This window comes from Capra hircus, unplaced genomic scaffold, assembly GCF_001704415.2.
Source record: "Capra hircus breed San Clemente unplaced genomic scaffold, ASM170441v1, whole genome shotgun sequence".
Lineage (NCBI taxonomy): Eukaryota > Metazoa > Chordata > Mammalia > Artiodactyla > Bovidae > Capra > Capra hircus.
This window is the reverse complement of record NW_017189953.1, coordinates 1-21,064: the sequence shown is the minus strand read 5'-3', so window position 1 is coordinate 21,064 and position 21,064 is coordinate 1. Positions and strand designations below refer to the sequence as shown.

Genomic DNA, 21,064 nt, shown 5'->3' with positions numbered 1-21,064 from the left:
AGATTTGAAATAGCTCAACTGGAATTCCATCACCTCCACTAGCTTTGTTTATTTAGTTTGCTTCCTAAGGCCCACTTGACTTCACACTCCAGGATGCCTGGCTCTAGGTGAGTGACCACACCATCGTGTTTGTTTGGGTCATTAAGACTGTTTTTGTATAGTTCTTCTGTGTATTCTTGCCACCTCTTCTTAATACCTTCCGCTTCTGTTAGATCCGTACCGTTTCTTTTATTGGGCCCATCTTTGCATGAAATGTTCCCTTGGCATCTTTAATTTTCTTGAAGAGATCTCTAGTCTTTCCCATTCAATTGTTTTCCTCTATTTCTTTGCATTGCTCAATTAAGAAGGCTTTCTCTTTCCTTGCCATTCTTCGAAACTCTGCATACAGATGGGTGTATCTTTCCTTTCCTCTTTGCCTTTTGTTCCTCTATCTCAGCTATTACTCAGCACTTCTCAGTAAATGTGGGCATTTGCACAGGACACTTCTTCCCACCCATGTCTCCAGCCACCGCCACGGCTGGCACTCTGGCTGACAGCCAGGCCAGGATAACATCAGTCTATGCCCCTCAGCCCCTGGATCCGGGTAGAACCTGAGCAGCTCTCGTCCCTAAGCCCCTGCCTCCATGGGGGATAATGTTCTATACGATGGTCTACACTGCAGGTCCTTGCCTCACTGTGTAGTGCCATGCCTAAGGTCTTGTTCATAGCCTGGCATTGCCCAGTGTGCTCGGACAGAAGCCAGAAAATATGCTCTCAGTTGGAACAGGCTCTATTATTTATGAAGTTCTATTTAATATTTGAAAATCAAAATCTTGGAAAGAAAACATCCAACAGGGTCTCAGGGTAAACAAACAGGCCCTCTGATGCCATTCTGTGGGGCCTCAGCTGAGGGGCTGGGAGACTGTGCTGACATCTGGATATGCCTCCAGGTTCTGTGTTAAAACTAAACACTCCAAATTAACTTTTGGAACTTACAGCACCCCTCATGGGTAAGGAGTTATCCATTTAATTTAGAAAAATTTACTCCTAGTCCTAAATACTACAATTTTCTTTACAAAGCAGAAGAAAGTACCTGTGGAGGCTGGAGCCAAGTCTGCCAACCTCCATGTGAGTGTAGCTCCGAGATAACCAACCAGTGTGTCTACACTGGGGCAGGCTTATCTCCTCTGGGGCAGGTTATTTACACGGGGCAGGCGTGACTGGGGCAGGTGTGTCTACACTGGGTCAGACGCGACTACAGGAGAGGCCGGCATGTCTACACTGGGGCAGGTCCTTCCCTTGTTTGCTATACATTCTTTACCAGGAGTTCTGCGTTTGGGGAAAGTTTAAAGCTACATCTTCCAGACAAATGAGAGCCAGCCGAGGTTGGATTCAGCTCCCGGGATGTTGAAAGGCTCCCAGCCCCACAGGACCAGCGGGCAGCTGAGCCGGGCCACAGCGCTGATGGTGGTGCTGCGCTCAGGAAGGAGGTCGCAGTGTCTTCACTGCTAGAGACAACCCAGGGCTCTAGGACCACTCTGGCCGCCGTGACCACCCTTGGCACGGAGAAGCCCTGAGCAGGCAGGCGCAGACAGAGCCACCTGCGGGGGTGTGGCCTTTGGGAAGGAGGCCGCTGACGCCCACAGGGAGGGAGCTAGCTCTCCCCCGCAGGTCTCCATGTAGTCCGAAGACCGAGGGTGGAGCGTGGGGAACCAAGGTTCCTGGGGCACTCTGAGCCCCTCCTGCCCTTGGCGGCAGCCAGTGAGAGGCGAGGAGCAGAGCTGGGGGCGCACAAAGGTCCGTGCCCGCCCCCCTCCTCCACCAGGGTCTAATTGCATCTCCACTCCGCACCTCCCCCATGCCACCTCCCCAAAGACACAGGGGTTCCCTCAGGGGTAGGGTGAGTGGGCCCCCCATGGGCCACAGCCACAAGGAAGGCATTTAGTCTCAGCCGGGAGCCCCTCCAGGTTACACGGAGACCTTCGTGCTTCATCCAGCTCGGCGTTTTCTCATGATGTACTCTGCATATAAGTCAAATAAGCAGGGTGATAATATACAGCCTTGACGTACCCCTTTTCCTATTTGGAACCAGCCTGTTGTTCCATGTCCAGTTCTAACTGTTGCTTCCTGACCTGCAGGTGGTCTGGTATTCCCATCTCCTTCAGAATTTTCCACAGTTTATTGTGATCCACACAGTCAAAGGTGTTGGTGTAGTCAAATAAAAGCAGAAATAGATGATTTTTTGACAACTCTCTTTGCTTTTTTCTATGATCCAGTGGATGTTGGCAATTTGATCTCTGGTTCCTCTGCCTTTTCTAAAACCATCTTGAACATCTGGAAGTTCATGGTTCACATATTGTTGAAGCCTGGTTTGGAGAATTTTGAGCATTACTTTTACTAGTGTGTGAGATGAGTGCAATTGTGCGGTAGTATGAGCATTCTTTGGCATTGCCTTTCTTTGGGATTGGAATGAAAACTGACCTTTTCCAGTCGTGTGACTACTGCTGAGTTTTCCAAATTTGCTGACATATTGAGTGCAGCACTTTTACAGTATCATCTTTTAGAATTTGAAATAGCTTTGTAGGACTTGGCTGAAGAAGCACAAGCCCTATTTGCTGCATAAAAAACAGTACAGACCTAAACATATAAAGACTAAAAAATGAGGAGGGAAAGATTTTCCCACACAATGAAAGTCAAAAGAGGTGGAGTGGCAAATTGTTATATCAAATTTAAAATAACAGAAGATGCTGCAAGTTAAATGACATTTCAGTTGAAGAAGAAAATTGTTAACATATGCACCCAAAAGCATATTACTACAGAGACACAAAGGGGAAACTGGAGTAACTCAAAAAGAAACACCTACACCAATAAGGATCAAAACAGAAAAGCCCTTTACATAAACTGGGATGTAAATTGTATCTTCAGTACATTGCATCCAAATGGGAATAATTATTAAGTGCATAATTTTTCAAAAGTCAATTTGGGGGTCACTTAGTAAATTTAATAAAATTTTGTATCAAGATCTTTTTGACTAACATGTGAGCAAAGGCATCAAGTACAGAAAAGAAGCACCAAAACAATGATGAAAATTACTGGAAAAAAGGGGAATCAAAAAATTCATAGATGATAGACAGACTAAAGGGAAACTAAAAGCCCCTAACAACGCATAAAGCCATCTCAATAACCAGAGAAAAGCTCAGAGCAAAGAAAGAAATGAAAAGGATTTAAAGTTAAAGGTAATAAAAAATAAAGACAATAATGAAGAAAGTAAATAAACAAAACTATAGTTGAAGATTACAGAAACAATAAGATCACAATGAATCAGGACTATTTTGACATAAATGACAACTTCAGGAGAAAAGGATATGAGTTTAATAAGTTCAACCTCAAAGAATGAAAGACATCCAGAAACTGTAACAAAAATTACCAAGCTCTGAGATCCCCAACTATGGTGGAACTCTCTTGAAAGAAAAAGGCTGATCTTCACAGTGAATTTTCTAAGTCACTTTGAAAGCTCTTAGAACGCACATATAAAACACCTCCGAAAACAAGGCAGAGTCTTTCCTGGCCAATGGCCACAAATTTAGAATATTACAGGCAATACACAGATGAAAATAGATCAAATTCAACAAGAAATAGAGCAAAACAGCAAACACACATACTAATCAAGTCTTAAGAGAGGCCACAGATCCTTCTAACAATCTCAACATACTTTTTGGAGTCAACTACAGCAATAACCAGAAGAAAAGGATGAATGCAGGTTGGAAAAAGGAAACAGTGGGACAGGAAACCCTTGAGATGCCATCAAAATTGTGTTTAAGTTAATGAAGCAAAATGTCCCAGGATAGAAATATAGCAGAAGTCTTTTTTCCAAATTCCCCTTAATGAAAAAAAAAAAAAAAAAGAATCAAATCACATTACCAGTTACAACATAATAATACAGCTAGGGACAAAGGAGCTGTGAGGGAGAGAGGAAAATTCCATGCTTCAGGGTGGGAGAATAAAATATTGTGGAAAATATTATATATAACCTCAAACAATTATCATGGGCAATTTTTCACAAGATTTAATCTTCCCCAGTCAAAGAATATGCGTGTTCACTCAGAGACAGCTAAGCAGATTAAAGAATGGATGGAGGCCAGAGGATAACAGTGGATATTAATGACCATCTTTTAAGTGGTGCTGGGAAAACTGGCCAGTATGTAAAAAAATTGAGAGCCACGTGCCTACACAACAAATAAAACGCAAAATGATTACAAAGTCCCCTGTAAAAACCATAACTTAACTTTTAAAAACTTATTTATGATACATAAATATAGCAAGCAATCTTATCTAATTATTTCAGCAAGAACCTTCTGTGATCCTACCCCACAAAATGAAAATGAAAACAAGACCTATAAATTAAAGCTAAAAACTTTGTACAGATAAACCAGGTTGAAAAAAGACCTCAGAAAGGGAGAAGAAAGAATAAAATGAAAAAAGAAAAAATAAACTGACAAAGGAGATTACTTCCAAGACTATCTGGGAGCTGAACAACCCAATAGGGATACACAGCCCAGTAAAAATGGCACACCCCGACACTCTTCGCGTATACGGACGCTAATGCAAAACGCAGACGCTCAAACAAACGCCTCCTTTTAGCAAAACCACATGAGACGATGGAAATATCAGAAATTCACAATAATGTGTGGAGAGTGTGGGGAAAGGGGAAAGTGTTCACTGTGGTGGAATTAAAGAACACTAGAGAAAGGCCATGGACAGTCCTCAAAAAAAAAAAAAAAAAAATACTGGACGTGAACCGCTAAGCCGCACTGGCATACCGTGATAAAGCCACCACTGAACCAGGCACAAATCCAAAACACGCTAGCGAATGCGAAGCAAGCACTGCCTATCAGCCAAGGAAACAGGAAGGAAAAAGACACTGATGACTGCGGAGCCAATGTGGAATATATAAAAAGGCTGTCGAACATATGAAACGGATAAGCTATACAAGAACTCATCTGAGTCACTTGCAGTAAAGGTGCATGAACAATTATATCATGGAAAATAAACGAGGAAAGGAAAAGACACAGCGGGAATCTAGAACATGATGAAGAAACATTTACAGCTAGTAAAAGGGGAAATAATGAAAAAGGCTACATAGAATGGGGCGGGGGGAGAGAGGAGGATGGGAAAGAGAAAAATAGCGGGAAAATAACGACCATGTAAAAAGAAAAGCCGGGGAATGCGCTGTGGACTCAAAGTGAGGCCTGCTATAATTAGCACCTGGATAAAACAGGTGGTCGGGTAGAGAGGGACATGAAAAAAGTACAGATATTTTCTTAGGACAGAAATACATACGCTCATTAAAATACAGTTAAACGTGGGATTTGGAGAAATGGAACATTCGCAACACTCTAAGGGAACTAGGAGAAAAGAACTAAACTAAAGTGATGAAAATGAAACGAAAGCTACTAGTACAATTTAAGAAGGCTGAAACAAAATGCTAAAACACAATAGTTGAAACTTGGACTTTGATGTTGTGCGAAAACAAACAGTAAAGTTAAAATACGAAAACAAACTGAACAACTAGAAAGACACCCCGCACGAGAGAAAGAGGCTGAGCCAGCAGGAAGAGACGAATTGCGACTTTCGTGCTAAGTGATCTGCACGAGAATCTCGAGACGTGAATGTATAAGCCTACACTGGTTATCTTAAAAAGACAAGCAACAAAAAAAAAACAAAAAAAGAAAATAACATATAAGCATGATTAAAAGAAGAAAGCAAAAACAAAAAAGGAAAGAAACAAAAGGAAAACAAAAAAGACAGGGAGAGAGGAAAGGAGCTGAAGCAATGAATCCAAAGTTGCAGCAAGCCTATGCCTTTTCGGAATGAGCTCGCTTTGGGGCTTGACCAACGGCCCTGAAGGGAGAAAAGCATATGTGCCCCTCTCCCGGCATCTTTTGGTGCCAGGACCCTGAACGCTAGGAGAGTGTCCAGTGAGAAGCATTGAAATCGGAGTGGACCTCACTGGAGAACAAAGTTGAAGAAAGGGTTTATTGCTGTCTGGGGAGGGATTGTCCTCAGGCAGGGGTCTGGGGTGGGGAGACCCCTAAAGGGGAGAGGGTAGGTGGGCAGACATGTTTCCAGAAGTGTGTTAGGATGTGAATGGTGAGCCCACGGCATTCCTCTGCAGTCCGCATTTGTGTGCTGAACTTGGAAGGCCTGCAGTGAATCTCTAGCGGGCAAGGCTGGAAGGCCAATGCCCCCGAATTCATTCGCATCCAGAGCCCTTTGGCCCAGGCGGCCAGGTCAGAAGTGCGTGTGGGGCTTTGCCGGGGTCCAGCCCCCGCAGGATCCAGGGGAACCTGAAGGAAAAGTGGCCTCGGCAGATGATTTAGAGAGAGAAATAAGGAAAGAATATTGTAGATAAGAAAATAGAGGAGAGAAAGAGGCTGATATTCCTTGGTTTCCATAGAAAGTCAATAAAACTTCGAGACCAGAAGTTTGCCCCGTTCACGGAGGCCACAGGTGCCTTCCTGGTCTCCCAAGGGAATGAAGATGCAGAACGTCTTCCCGTTCAGATCTTAGAAACCCGGGCAGATAAGTGAACGCCGGGAGCTTCTATGCTCCAAAGATCAGCCTGAAAAAGAAAGTAAGAGAGAAAAACAGAGAAAAAAGAAAAACACGTGGTGACCAAGCTTCTTCAAGTGAGGCCCATTGTTTTTATTTTCAAAAGGGTCTTTTATACCTTTACTTGTACATAGAGGGAAATGAAAGATGCAAAGTCATACAGAGTCAGCCCAAACATTACATCTATTTTGTCTTTATCGAAACCAATATTATTTCTGCAAACTTTTCCAAAAAACAATATTCTGTACATTATCTTCTGGCCTTGGAGGCCTGTGAACATTTTATGACCCTCTTTTGATAAAGGCTGTTCAACCAGAAAACTTATTTTCCCTTGAAATATTTTTTCTTATATTTCTAATCTATATCGGCCTCAGAAAGTATCAGAGTTACATTCTCACGAAGCAAAGATGCAGTGAGTTACAAGAAAGAACCAATTAGCTCAAAAGTCTGATGTGGTTAATTTCAGGCTACACCTGTTTTTCTTACTTTCCAACTATGTTAACTAATGCACTCCCAGGTGCACAGTGGATTAGAGATATGGGAACTTAGCAACATGCATTGGCCCAATAATGAAATCCTATGCCTAGTACTTCTCAAATAACTTTTAATACCTTGAAAGGCTCTATGTTTTAGGCTTTCCATGTCTCTCACAGTAGGGAGGCTGTAAAAATCGTATGATTACCTGCAACAGTCTGGATATATTTGCCAAGCAAGATATAATGCTAACAGAGGGGGTTTTGATTGGAAATATTACTCTCATGTACAGGAGACTTATTAGCTATAGGCCTAAGATGATTTTCTCCAGAGAAAAGTGGTCAGGAATAGCACCCAGTTAAGGTCAGAGGAGATGGTGAAAGTCATGAAATAGTAACACAGACAGATTCTGGTTTTGGAGTAGATGCTCGAGAAAGACTACGGAGCCCATTGAGTTCTGCAGACTTGGTTAACAGATTTCTTCCACATGACTGTGTCATGGGTGGGATCTCCTGGGGTGGCTCGAGGCAGGGCTTCATCAAGGGGAATTCCCCGAGAAAAGTGTCGGTGGTTGGATGGCGGGAGTGGGAGTGGGCAGGCCCTCGGCCACCTCAGCAAATGAGGAGCTTGCACGTGCGGGGGTGGGGCCGTGGGAAAGCCCCCAGAGGACCGAGGGGGCGGGGCCAAGGCCCTTTTTGGAGACGACGGTGTGAGGGAAGGAGGCATCGGCGTGCAGCTGCAGGTAGGAGATGGAAACCCTCGTGGGCCTTGTTTGCAGAGACCCGGGGGCTGCTTCTGAGCACGGGGGAGGTGCGTGTCCGGCTCCCTTCAACGTCTTAGCCGGAGGGCGAGGTTGTCGGGCCAGCGCCGCTGGTGCGGATGCCCTTCGGGGACCCTCTGTCCCTGAGGGGCCGTCGCCGGCAGTCGGGCGCCCCCAGCGGGGTGACTTGGCTCCTGGGTCAGCGGGGCTGGCGCCTGGCCAGAAAGTCGCCCTGAGTTGGAGGGGGCCGTGGGGGGTGGGCGCTGGGCTTCAGAATCTGGGGAACACCTGCTACGTGAACGCGGCGCTGCAGTGTCTGAGCCACACGCCGCCCCTGGCCAGCTGGCTGGTGTCCCGGCAGCACGCCACCCTCTGTCCGGCCGGCAGCTCCTGCACGCTCTGTGCCATGCGAGCTCACGTGACCCGAGCCCTCCTTCACGCGGGAGAGGTGATCCGGCCCCGCAAGGACCTGCTGGCGGGCTTCCACAGACACCAGCAGGAAGATGCCCACGAGTTTCTGATGTTCACTCTGAATGGCATGCAGCAAGGGTGCCTGAGTGCATCCCAGCCGTCGGGCCACGCCTCCGAGGACACCAGCGTCGTCCGTCAGATCTTCGGCGGGACGTGGAGGTCTCGGATCCAGTGTCTCCACTGCCTCGGTGTCTCGGACACGTTCGACCCTCATCTGGACGTCAGCCTGGATATCACGGCGGCTCAGAGTGTGGAGCAAGCTCTGAGAGAGCTGGTCAAGCCCGAGAAGCTGGAGGCGGAAAATGCCTATGACTGTGGCGTTTGTCTCCGGAAGGTGCCTGCCACCAAGAGGTTGACTTTGCACAGCACGTCCCAGGTCCTGGTGCTGGTGCTGAAGCGGTTCACACAGCTGAGCGGGGCCAAAAGGGCTCAGGAGGTGCGCTATCCCCAGCGCCTGGACGTGCAGCCCTACACGTCTGAGGGGAAGGCAGGGCCACTGGGCTACGTGCTCTATGCCGTGCTGGTGCACTCCGGGTGGAGCTGTGAGCGAGGACACTACTTTTGTTACGTCCGAGCCGGCAACGGCCAATGGTATAAGATGGACGATGCCAAGGTGACCGCCTGTGACGAGACTGCTGCCCTGAGCCAGAGCGCCTACGTCCTGTTCTACGCCCGGGAGGGTGCGTGGGAAGGGGGCGCTGGGGGAGGGGCAGCGGCCCCCCTCGGGGCTGACCCCGCAGACCCCGGGCAGCCTGCAGGAGACGCCAGCGGCAGAGCTCCTGGGTCGCAGGAGTCCCCGGGGGACACAGAGGCCGAAGGGATGAGCTTAGAGCAGTGGAGACGCCTGCAAGAACACAACCGACCGAAGCCGGCCTTGGAGCTGCGCAAGATCCAGGCTGCCCTGCCTGCCGGCGCAGTCGTGATTCACCGGTCCAGACCCGGAGGAGGGAGAAACCGCCGCCGCCGCCCGCACAGGAGCACCACCGGCTCGACCGGCCCAGCACGGACACCCCGCCTCCGGGGCCGACGGACGTCGGCCACGGCCCTTGTGCCAGCGGGAGGGCCAGAGCGACCAAGGGGAGGAACAAGAAGCCGCGGCCATCTCTGGGGCTGTGGCGGTAGGCCGGCTCTGATGCACATGCGTGCAGACGCCCAGGCACACTCTGCGTGCGGCCCGCCCTGGGCGACGCAGCAGGAGTGCCGACGAGGAGCGAGTTCCTCTCTGGCGGTGAGGACGATGCGGCCTCCGGGGAACAGGCGGTACCTGGAGCGTGCCCGGGGTCTCAGTGTTCCCTGGGAACGGGTTTGTGCCCGAGCGGCTCAGCTCTCGAGGGCTGGCTCTGCTGGGAAGTCGGCGGAGCGAATGGGGTGCGTGAGCGGGTCTGAGCACGGTGCCAGGGCCTGCCACTTCTGCGAGGGTGGGAGAGTCCTCTCTGGATGGGACTTTGGGTGTGGCTTTGCCTTTCTTCCCCCGTCTCCAGTCCCTGGCCGCACCGCTGGCCTCTGGTGAGTGACGCGGCCTGGAGACGCCTCACAGAACGCTCACAGCCAGCCGAGCAAGGAGACGCTCTCCGGAGCCCTTCGGGGGGGAGGTGCAGGGAAGAGCGGATGCAGGTCCACACACAGTGTCCTTCCGGCCGGCCAGGCTCTCGAGAATGCCCCAAACGTCGAGCAGCGTCTGCGGAGAAGATGGGCAAGCAGTCTTTATGGGTGGCTGCCCTCGGGAGGCCTCGTGCTACTAGGCAGAGTTTCCAGCAGGATTGAGTTGGGGATCCGTGGGTCCCCGACAGGACGCTCGTCCGCAAAGTTCCCTGGGGCTCCATTTCCGGTGCAAGGAGCGTGCTGGAGAAGCGCCAAGTGCCAAACAGGAGACGCGATCCACAATGCCGTGAGCACCACCACCGGCACCACCAGCACCGACACGAAGGCCACGGGGAGAAAGGCGAGCCAACTAGTGCCAAAGAAACCTCTCCACCAGCAGTGCACCGGGGCCTAGGTGGAGATTCGTCACGCAGCGTTCATTTCTGGAAGCAAAGGTCCTCCCCACACTGAGGAAAGACCCGAGCCTACCCTAGATTGGGATAGCAAGCCAACTGGACTTCCGACTCTGCCCGTCCTGCCTGGCAGTCAGTTGTCCCTTCCAGCTGGGCCCCGGACAAACGCCGCTGGACTCGAGGAGACGCGGCCGGCCTCCAAAGTGCCTGGGGCGGTGGGGAAACTCTCCTCCCCTAGCTGCTTTCTCCACTGCCTCATGATTCCCGTGACCCGGTGGAGGGGGCCTGAGGACCTTTATCGATCACCTCTTGTGTTTTATTTCTGTTTCTTGGCTGACGGCTGCGAACCCCAAACCCTCCAGCAAAGGGCAGACCGGGAATGTGCGGTTTAACATCTCAGACCTCGAGGGAACAACTCTGGCTGCTGACTGCGCCAGTCGGCGTGGCAAGGAACAGAGAACGTTCCGATGGCTCGTTTCCCCCGCATGCTCACCTACAGCGCACCATGCCCTCCACACGTGGAGAGGAAAAAGAATGATGAGCAGTATCTTCCCCCAAGAACACGAACAAGCGTGCCCCGCGCGAGGACGTGGAGCCACCCACAGCCCTCCCTCATCATCACCACCCATCCTCCTCCGCCCCATCGTCTCCAATGGACTTACTGCTTGCCCCACCCACCCCCTCTGAAGAAGAGGGAGAAGGAGAAGGAGAAAAAGGAGAAGAATGGCGACTGGAGCGGCGTGGCAGAGGGAGTGGGAAGGTGGCCTGACGCTGGGGGAAATCCGTGCAAAAGCGAGAAAGATACTGGCTGATCTCGCTTCTCTGTGCCATGGGAAGGAGGCAAGAGGACAGCAAGGGTGTGAGCACCTGGACGATAAAGCACAAAGTGGTAGGGTCCTGGGATGGGATGGGGAAGCGGGAGGTGGGAGGGGTGCAAGAGGCTAAGGAAGAAAGCGGGGTCAGGGCCGTTCTTTCCTAGTAAGTATCCACGGATCAAGGCTTCAGCTATGTATGGGAAACCCATGGACCGTGAAACCCCCATCGTCCTGGAAGGCGAGCATAATGTCCAGGACGGGAGAGCAAACAAACACACCTGTCCCACACCGAGAAGGAAAGCAACAGTCCATCCTCTTCCAGGAGGGAAACCTTTCTTATACCTTGACTTATAGCGCGTTTTAAGCCCTGGAATTGGAAAGACGACTGTATGAGTCAACTATTGTATATAAAATAGAGAAAGAGAATAAAAGCAACAAAAAAATAACAAAATGAACACAAAATTAAAAAAAATTTAAAAAGGAAAAGCAAAAAAAAAAAAACAAACCCCACAAAAAACCGCCGAAAAACCCCCCCCCCAAAAAAAACAAAACAAAGAAAGCAACGACAACAACAACAACAACCACTATCAAAACAAATGGAAGAAGGAAAAGGAAGGGCAAAAGGCAACGGAGACATAAAAAGAGCTGAAGCAAGGAATCCAAAGTTGCAGCAAGCCTATGCCTTTTGGAATGAGCTCGCTTTGGGGCTTGACCAACGGCCCTGAAGGGAGAAAAGCATATGTGCCACTCTCTCGGCATCTTTTGGTGCCAGGACCCTGAACGCTAGGAGAGTGTCCAGTGAGAAAGCATAGAAATTGGAGCGGACCTCACTGGAGAGCAAAGTTGAGGCAAGGGTTTCTTGTTGTCTGGGGAGGGGTTGTCCTCAGGCAGGGGTCTGGGGAGGGGAGACCCCTAAAGGGGAGAGGGTAGGGGGGCAGACCTATGTTTGCACAAGTGTGTTAGGACGTGAATGGTGAGCCCACGGCATTCCTCTGCAGCCCGCATTTGTGTGCTGAACTTGGAAGGCCCGCAGTGACTCTCTAGCGGGCAAGGCTGGAAGGCCCAATGGCCCCGAATCATTTGCATCCGGAGCCCTTTGGTCCAGGGGGCCAGGTCGGAAGTGCGTGCGGGGCTTCGTCAAGGGGAATTCCCCGAGAAAAGTGTCGGTGGTTGGATGGCGGGAGTGGGAGTGGGCAGGCCCTCGGCCGCCTCAGCGAATGAGGAGCTTGCACGTGCGGGGGTGGGGCCGTGGGAAAGCCCCCAGAAGGACCGAGGGGGCGGGGCCAAGGCCCTTTTTGGAGACGACGGTGTGAGGGAAGGAGGCATCGGCGTGCAGCTGCAGGTAGGAGATGGAAACCCTCGTGGGCCTTGTTTGCAGAGACCCGGGGGCTGCTTCTGAGCACGGGGGAGGTGCGTGTCCGGCTCCCTTCAACGTCTTAGCCGGAGGGCGAGGTTGTCGGGCCAGCGCCGCTGGTGCGGATGCCCTTCGGGGACCCTCTGTCCCTGAGGGGCCGTCGCCGGCAGTCGGGCGCCCCCAGCGGGGTGACTTGGCTCCTGGGTCAGCGGGGCTGGCGCCTGGCCAGAAAGTCGCCCTGAGTTGGAGGGGGCCGTGGGGGGTGGGCGCTGGGCTTCAGAATCTGGGGAACACCTGCTACGTGAACGCGGCGCTGCAGTGTCTGAGCCACACGCCGCCCCTGGCCAGCTGGCTGGTGTCCCGGCAGCACGCCACCCTCTGTCCGGCCGGCAGCTCCTGCACGCTCTGTGCCATGCGAGCTCACGTGACCCGAGCCCTCCTTCACGCGGGAGAGGTGATCCGGCCCCGCAAGGACCTGCTGGCGGGCTTCCACAGACACCAGCAGGAAGATGCCCACGAGTTTCTGATGTTCACTCTGAATGGCATGCAGCAAGGGTGCCTGAGTGCATCCCAGCCGTCGGGCCACGCCTCCGAGGACACCAGCGTCGTCCGTCAGATCTTCGGCGGGACGTGGAGGTCTCGGATCCAGTGTCTCCACTGCCTCGGTGTCTCGGACACGTTCGACCCTCATCTGGACGTCAGCCTGGATATCACGGCGGCTCAGAGTGTGGAGCAAGCTCTGAGAGAGCTGGTCAAGCCCGAGAAGCTGGAGGCGGAAAATGCCTATGACTGTGGCGTTTGTCTCCGGAAGGTGCCTGCCACCAAGAGGTTGACTTTGCACAGCACGTCCCAGGTCCTGGTGCTGGTGCTGAAGCGGTTCACACAGCTGAGCGGGGCCAAAAGGGCTCAGGAGGTGCGCTATCCCCAGCGCCTGGACGTGCAGCCCTACACGTCTGAGGGGACAGGCAGGGCCACTGGGCTACGTGCTCTATGCCGTGCTGGTGCACTCCGGGTGGAGCTGTGAGCGAGGACACTACTTTTGTTACGTCCGAGCCGGCAACGGCCAATGGTATAAGATGGACGATGCCAAGGTGACCGCCTGTGACGAGACTGCTGCCCTGAGCCAGAGCGCCTACGTCCTGTTCTACGCCCGGGAGGGTGCGTGGGAAGGGGGCGCTGGGGGAGGGGCAGCGGCCCCCCTCGGGGCTGACCCCGCAGACCCCGGGCAGCCTGCAGGAGACGCCAGCGGCAGAGCTCCTGGGTCGCAGGAGTCCCCGGGGGACACAGAGGCCGAAGGGATGAGCTTAGAGCAGTGGAGACGCCTGCAAGAACACAACCGACCGAAGCCGGCCTTGGAGCTGCGCAAGATCCAGGCTGCCCTGCCTGCCGGCGCAGTCGTGATTCACCGGTCCAGACCCGGAGGAGGGAGAAACCGCCCCGCCGCCCGCACAGGAGCACCACCGGCTCGACCGGCCCAGCACGGACACCCCGCCTCCGGGGCCGACGGACGTCGCCACGGCCCTTGTGCCAGCGGGAGGGCCAGAGCGACCAAGGGGAGGAACAAGAAGCCGCGGCCATCTCTGGGGCTGTGGCGGTAGGCCGGCTCTGATGCACATGCGTGCAGACGCCCAGGCACACTCTGCGTGCGGCCCGCCCTGGGCGACGCAGCAAGAGTGCCGACGAGGAGCGAGTTCCTCTCTGGCGGTGAGGACGATGCGGCCTCCTGGGAAAAGGCGGGGCCTGGAGCGAGCCCGGGGTCTCCGCGTTCCCTGGGAACTGGGTTTGTGCCCGAGCGGCTCAGCTCTCGAGGGCTGGCTCTGCTGGGAAGTCGGCGGAGCGAATGGGGTGCGTGAGCGGGTCTGAGCACGGTGCCAGGGCCTGCCACTTCTGCGAGGGTGGGAGAGTCCTCTCTGGATGGGACTTTGGGTGTGGCTTTGCCTTTCTTCCCCCGTCTCCAGTCCCTGGCCGCACCGCTGGCCTCTGGTGAGTGACGCGGCCTGGAGACGCCTCACAGAACGCTCACAGCCAGCCGAGCAAGGAGACGCTCTCCGGAGCCCTTCGGGGGGGAGGTGCAGGGAAGAGCGGATGCAGGTCCACGCACAGTGTCCTTCCGGCCGGCCAGGCTCTCGAGAATGCCCCAAACGTCGAGCAGCGTCTGCGGAGAAGATGGGCAAGCAGTCTTTATGGGTGGCTGCCCTCGGGAGGCCTCGTGCTACTAGGCAGAGTTTCCAGCAGGATTGAGTTGGGGATCCGTGGGTCCCCGACAGGACGCTCGTCCGCAAAGTTCCCTGGGGCTCCATTTCCGGTGCAAGGAGCGTGCTGGAGAAGCGCCAAGTGCCAAACAGGAGACGCGATCCACGATGCCGTGAGCACCACCACCGGCACCACCAGCACCGACACGAAGGCCACGGGGAGAAAGGCGAGCCAACTAGTGCCAAAGAAACCTCTCCACCAGCAGTGCACCGGGGCCTAGGTGGAGATTCGTCACGCAGCGTTCATTTCTGGAAGCAAAGGTCCTCCCCGCACTGAGGAAAGACCCGAGCCTACCCTAGATTGGGATAGCAAGCCAACTGGACTTCCGACTCTGCCCGTCCTGCCTGGCAGTCAGTTGTCCCTTCCAGCTGGGCCCCGGACAAACGCCGCTGGACTCGAGAGACGCGGCCGGCCTCCAAAGTGCCTGGGGCGGTGGGGAAACTCTCCTCCCCTAGCTGCTTTCTCCACTGCCTCATGATTCCCGTGACCCGGTGGAGGGGGGCCCTGAGGACCTTTATCGATCACCTCTTGTGTTTTATTTCTGTTTCTTGGCTGACGGCTGCGAACCCCAAACCCTCCAGCAAAGGGCAGACCGGGAATGTGCGGTTTAACATCTCAGACCTCGAGGGAACAACTCTGGCTGCTGACTGCGCCAGTCGGCGTGGCAAGGAACAGAGAACGTTCCGATGGCTCGTTTCCCCCCGCATGCTCACCTACAGCGCACCATGCCCTCCACACGTGGAGAGGAAAAAGAATGATGAGCAGTATCTTCCCCCAAGAACACGAACAAGCGTGCCCTGCGCGAGGACGTGGAGCCACCCACAGCCCTCCCTCATCATCACCACCCATCCTCCTCCGCCCCCATCGTCTCCAATGGACTTACTGCTTGCCCCACCCACCCCCTCTGAAGAAGAGGGAGAAGGAGAAGGAGAAAAAGGAGAAGAATGGCGACTGGAGCGGCGTGGCAGAGGGAGTGGGAAGGTGGCCTTACGCTGGGGGAAATCCGTGCAAAAGCGAGAAAGATACTGGCTGATCTCGCTTCTCTGTGCCATGGGAAGGAGGCAAGAGGACAGCAAGGGTGTGAGCACCTGGACGATAAAGCACAAAGTGGTAGGGTCCTGGATGGGATGGGGAAGCGGGAGGTGGGAGGGGTGCAAGAGGCTAAGGAAGAAAGCGGGGTCAGGGCCGTTCTTTCCTAGTAAGTATCCACGGATCAAGGCTTCAGCTATGTATGGGAAACCCATGGACCGTGAAACCCCCATCGTCCTGGAAGGCGAGCATAATGTCCAGGACGGGAGAGCAAACAAACACACCTGTCCCACACCGAGAAGGAAAGCAACAGTCATCCTCTTCCAGGAGGGAAACCTTTCTTATACCTTGACTTATAGCGCGTTTTAAGCCCTGGAATTGGAAAGACGACTGTATGAGTCAACTATTGTATATAAAATAGAGAAAGAGAATAAAAGCAACAAAAAAATAACAAAATGAACACAAAATTAAAAAAAAATTAAAAAAAGGAAAAGCAAAAAAAAAAAAAAAAACCCCCACAAAAAACCGCTCGAACCCCCCCCCCAAAAAAAAACAAAACAAAGAAAGCAACGACAACAACAACAACAACCACTATCAAAACAAATGGAAGAAGGAAAAGGAAGGGCAAAAGGCAACGGAGACATAAAAAGAGCTGAAGCAAGGAATCCAAAGTTGCAGCAAGCCTATGCCTTTTGGAATGAGCTCGCTTTGGGGCTTGACCAACGGCCCTGAAGGGAGAAAAAGCATATGTGCCACTCTCTCGGCATCTTTTGGTGCCAGGACCCTGAACGCTAGGAGAGTGTCCAGTGAGAAAGCATAGAAATTGGAGCGGACCTCACTGGGAGAGCAAAGTTGAGGCAAGGGTTTCTTGTTGTCTGGGGAGGGGTTTGTCCTCAGGCAGGGGTCTGGGGAGGGGAGACCCCTAAAGGGGAGAGGGTAGGGGGGCAGACCTATGTTTGCAACAAGTGTGTTAGGACGTGAAATGGTGAGCCCACGGCATTCCTCTGCAGGCCCGCATTTGTGTGCTGAACTTGGAAGGCCCGCAGTGACTCCTCTAGCGGGCAAGGCTGGAAGGCCCAATGGCCCCGAATCATTTGCATCCGGAGCCCTTTGGTCCAGGGGGCCAGGTCGGAAGTGCGTGCGGGGCTTCCTCAAGGGGAATTCCCCGAGAAAAGTGTCGGTGGTTTGGATGGCGGGAGTGGGAGTGGGCAGGCCCTCGGCCGCCTCAGCGAATGAGGAGCTTGCACGTGCGGGGGTGGGGCCGTGGGAAAGCCCCCCAAGAGGACGAGGGGGCGGGGCCAAGGCCCTTTTTGGAGACGACGGTGTGAGGGAAGGAGGCATCGGCGTGCAGCCTGCAGGTAGGAGATGGAAACCCTCGCGGGCCTTGTTTGCAAGAGACCCCGGGGGCTGCTTCTGAGCACGGGGGAGGTGCGTGTCCGGCTCCCTTCAACGTCTTAGCCGGAGGGCGAGGTTGTCGGGCCAGCGCCGGCTGGTGCGGATGCCCTTCGGGGACCCTCTGTCCCTGAGGGGCCGTCGCCGGCAGTCGGGCGCCCCCAGCGGGGTGACTTGGCTCCTGGGTCAGCGGGGCTGGCGCCTGGCCAGAAAGTCGCCCTGAGTTGGAGGGGCCGTGGGGGGTGGGCGCTGGGCTTCAGAATCTGGGGAACACCTGCTACGTGAACGCGGCGCTGCAGTGTCTGAGCCACACGCCGCCCCTGGCCAGCTGGCTGGTGTCCCGGCAGCACGCCACCCTCTGTCCGGCCGGCAGCTCCTGCACGCTCTGTGCCATGCGAGCTCACGTGACCCGAGCCCTCCTTCACGCGGGAGAGGTGATCCGGCCCCGCAAGGACCTGCTGGCGGGCTTCCACAGACACCAGCAGGAAGATGCCCACGAGTTTCTGATGTTCACTCTGAATGGCATGCAGCAAGGGTGCCTGAGTGCATCCCAGCCGTCGGGCCACGCCTCCGAGGACACCAGCGTCGTCCGTCAGATCTTCGGCGGGACGTGGAGGTCTCGGATCCAGTGTCTCCACTGCCTCGGTGTCTCGGACACGTTCGACCCTCATCTGGACGTCAGCCTGGATATCACGGCGGCTCAGAGTGTGGAGCAAGCTCTGAGAGAGCTGGTCAAGCCCGAGAAGCTGGAGGCGGAAAATGCCTATGACTGTGGCGTTTGTCTCCGGAAGGTGCCTGCCACCAAGAGGTTGACTTTGCACAGCACGTCCCAGGTCCTGGTGCTGGTGCTGAAGCGGTTCACACAGCTGAGCGGGGCCAAAAGGGCTCAGGAGGTGCGCTATCCCCAGCGCCTGGACGTGCAGCCCTACACGTCTGAGGGGAAGGCAGGGCCACTGGGCTACGTGCTCTATGCCGTGCTGGTGCACTCCGGGTGGAGCTGTGAGCGAGGACACTACTTTTGTTACGTCCGAGCCGGCAACGGCCAATGGTATAAGATGGACGATGCCAAGGTGACCGCCTGTGACGAGACTGCTGCCCTGAGCCAGAGCGCCTACGTCCTGTTCTACGCCCGGGAGGGTGCGTGGGAAGGGGGCGCTGGGGGAGGGGCAGCGGCCCCCCTCGGGGCTGACCCCGCAGACCCCGGGCAGCCTGCAGGAGACGCCAGCGGCAGAGCTCCTGGGTCGCAGGAGTCCCCGGGGGACACAGAGGCCGAAGGGATGAGCTTAGAGCAGTGGAGACGCCTGCAAGAACACAACCGACCGAAGCCGGCCTTGGAGCTGCGCAAGATCCAGGCTGCCCTGCCTGCCGGCGCAGTCGTGATTCACCGGTCCAGACCCGGAGGAGGGAGAAACCGCCCGCCGCCCGCACAGGAGCACCACCGGCTCGACCGGCCCAGCACGGACACCCCGCCTCCGGGGCCGACGGACGTCGGCCACGGCCCTTGTGCCAGCGGGAGGGCCAGAGCGACCAAGGGGAGGAACAAGAAGCCGCGGCCATCTCTGGGGCTGTGGCGGTAGGCCGGCTCTGATGCACATGCGTGCAGACGCCCAGGCACACTCTGCGTGCGGCCCGCCCTGGGCGACGCAGCAAGAGTGCCGACGAGGAGCGAGTTCCTCTCTGGCGGTGAGGACGATGCGGCCTCCTGGGAAAGGCGGTACCTGGAGCGTGCCCGGGGTCTCGCGTTCCCTGGGAACGGGTTTGTGCCCGAGCGGCTCAGCTCTCGAGGGCTGGCTCTGCTGGGAAGTCGGCGGAGCGAATGGGGTGCGTGAGCGGGTCTGAGCACGGTGCCAGGGCCTGCCACTTCTGCGAGGGTGGGAGAGTCCTCTCTGGATGGGACTTTGGGTGTGGCTTTGCCTTTCTTCCCCCGTCTCCAGTCCCTGGCCGCACCGCTGGCCTCTGGTGAGTGACGCGGCCTGGAGACGCCTCACAGAACGCTCACAGCCAGCCGAGCAAGGAGACGCTCTCCGGAGCCCTTCGGGGGGAGGTGCAGGGAAGAGCGGATGCAGGTCCACGCACAGTGTCCTTCCGGCCGGCCAGGCTCTCGAGAATGCCCCAAACGTCGAGCAGCGTCTGCGGAGAAGATGGGCAAGCAGTCTTTATGGGTGGCTGCCCTCGGGAGGCCTCGTGCTACTAGGCAGAGTTTCCAGCAGGATTGAGTTGGGGATCCGTGGGTCCCCGACAGGACGCTCGTCCGCAAAGTTCCCTGGGGCTCCATTTCCGGTGCAAGGAGCGTGCTGGAGAAGCGCCAAGTGCCAAACAGGAGACGCGATCCACAATGCCGTGAGCACCACCACCGGCACCACCAGCACCGACACGAAGGCCACGGGGAGAAAGGCGAGCCAACTAGTGCCAAAGAAACCTCTCCACCAGCAGTGCACCGGGGCCTAGGTGGAGATTCGTCACGCAGCGTTCATTTCTGGAAGCAAAGGTCCTCCCCGGCCTGAGGAAAGACCCGAGCCTACCCTAGATTGGGATAGCAAGCCAACTGGACTTCCGACTCTGCCCGTCCTGCCTGGCAGTCAGTTGTCCCTTCCAGCTGGGCCCCGGACAAACGCCGCTGGACTCGAGGAGACGCGGCCGGCCTCCAAAGTGCCTGGGGCGGTGGGGAAACTCTCCTCCCCTAGCTGCTTTCTCCACTGCCTCATGATTCCCGTGACCCGGTGGAGGGGGCCTGAGGACCTTTATCGATCACCTCTTGTGTTTTATTTCTGTTTCTTGGCTGACGGCTGCGAACCCCAAACCCTCCAGCAAAGGGCAGACCGGGAATGTGCGGTTTAACATCTCAGACCTCGAGGGACAACTCTGGCTGCTGACTGCGCCAGTCGGCGTGGCAAGGAACAGAGAACGTTCCGATGGCTCGTTTCCCCCGCATGCTCACCTACAGCGCACCATGCCCTCCACACGTGGAGAGGAAAAAGAATGATGAGCAGTATCTTCCCCCAAGAACACGAACAAGCGTGCCCGCGCGAGGACGTGGAGCCACCCACAGCCCTCCCTCATCATCACCACCCATCCTCCTCCGCCCCATCGTCTCCAATGGACTTACTGCTTGCCCCACCCACCCCCTCTGAAGAAGAGGGAGAAGGAGAAGGAGAAAAAGGAGAAGAATGGCGACTGGAGCGGCGTGGCAGAGGGAGTGGGAAGGTGGCCTTACGCTGGGGGAAATCCGTGCAAAAGCGAGAAAGATACTGGCTGATCTCGCTTCTCTGTGCCATGGGAAGGAGGCAAGAGGACAGCAAGGGTGTGAGCACCTGGACGATAAAGCACAAAGTGGTAGGGTCCTGGGATGGGATGGGGAAGCGGGAGGTGGGAGGGGTGCAAGAGGCTAAGGAAGAAAGCGGGGTCAGGGCCGTTCTTTCCTAGTAAGTATCCACGGATCAAGGCTTCAGCTATGTATGGGAAACCCATGGACCGTGAAACCCCCATCGTCCTGGAAGGCGAGCATAATGTCCAGGACGGGAGAGCAAACAAACACACCTGTCCCACACCGAGAAGGAAAGCAACAGTCATCCTCTTCCAGGAGGGAAACCTTTCTTATACCTTGACTTATAGCGCGTTTTAAGCCCTGGAATTGGAAAGACGACTGTATGAGTCAACTATTGTATATAAAAAGAGAAAGAGAATAAAAGCAACAAAAAAATAACAAAATGAACACAAAATTAAAAAAAATAAAAAAGGAAAAGCAAAAAAAAAAAAAAAAACCCACAAAAAACCGCTCGAAACCCCCCCCAAAAAAAAACAAAACAAAGAAAGCAACGACAACACAATCAAAACAAATGGAAGAAGGAAAAGGAAGGGCAAAAGGCAACGGAGACATAAAAAGAGCTGAAGCAAGGAATCCAAAGTTGCAGCAAGCCTATGCCTTTTGAAT

At 54.6% G+C, this 21,064-nt stretch overlaps 3 protein-coding genes across 3 annotated transcripts; all 3 read left to right on the top strand.

Moving 5' to 3' along the window:
- Positions 1-7,814: 7,814 nt before the first annotated feature.
- On the top strand, positions 7,815-9,806 carry LOC108634751 (ubiquitin carboxyl-terminal hydrolase 17-like protein 13). Its single transcript, XM_018044953.1, has one exon. The coding sequence runs from the start codon at positions 7,815-7,817 to the stop codon at positions 9,804-9,806; it is 1,992 nt and encodes a 663-aa protein (XP_017900442.1).
- A 2,648-nt stretch (positions 9,807-12,454) lies between these two features.
- On the top strand, positions 12,455-14,057 carry LOC108634750 (ubiquitin carboxyl-terminal hydrolase 17-like protein 6). Its single transcript, XM_018044951.1, is given in 2 exon segments — positions 12,455-13,417; positions 13,419-14,057. Coding segments are annotated over 2 exon segments (1,602 nt in total).
- A 2,763-nt stretch (positions 14,058-16,820) lies between these two features.
- LOC108634749 (ubiquitin carboxyl-terminal hydrolase 17-like protein 6) lies at positions 16,821-18,759 on the top strand. Its single transcript, XM_018044950.1, is given in 3 exon segments — positions 16,821-16,868; positions 17,200-17,362; positions 17,365-18,759. Coding segments are annotated over 3 exon segments (1,557 nt in total). The 3' UTR covers positions 18,711-18,759.
- The last annotated feature ends 2,305 nt before the right edge of the window (positions 18,760-21,064 follow it).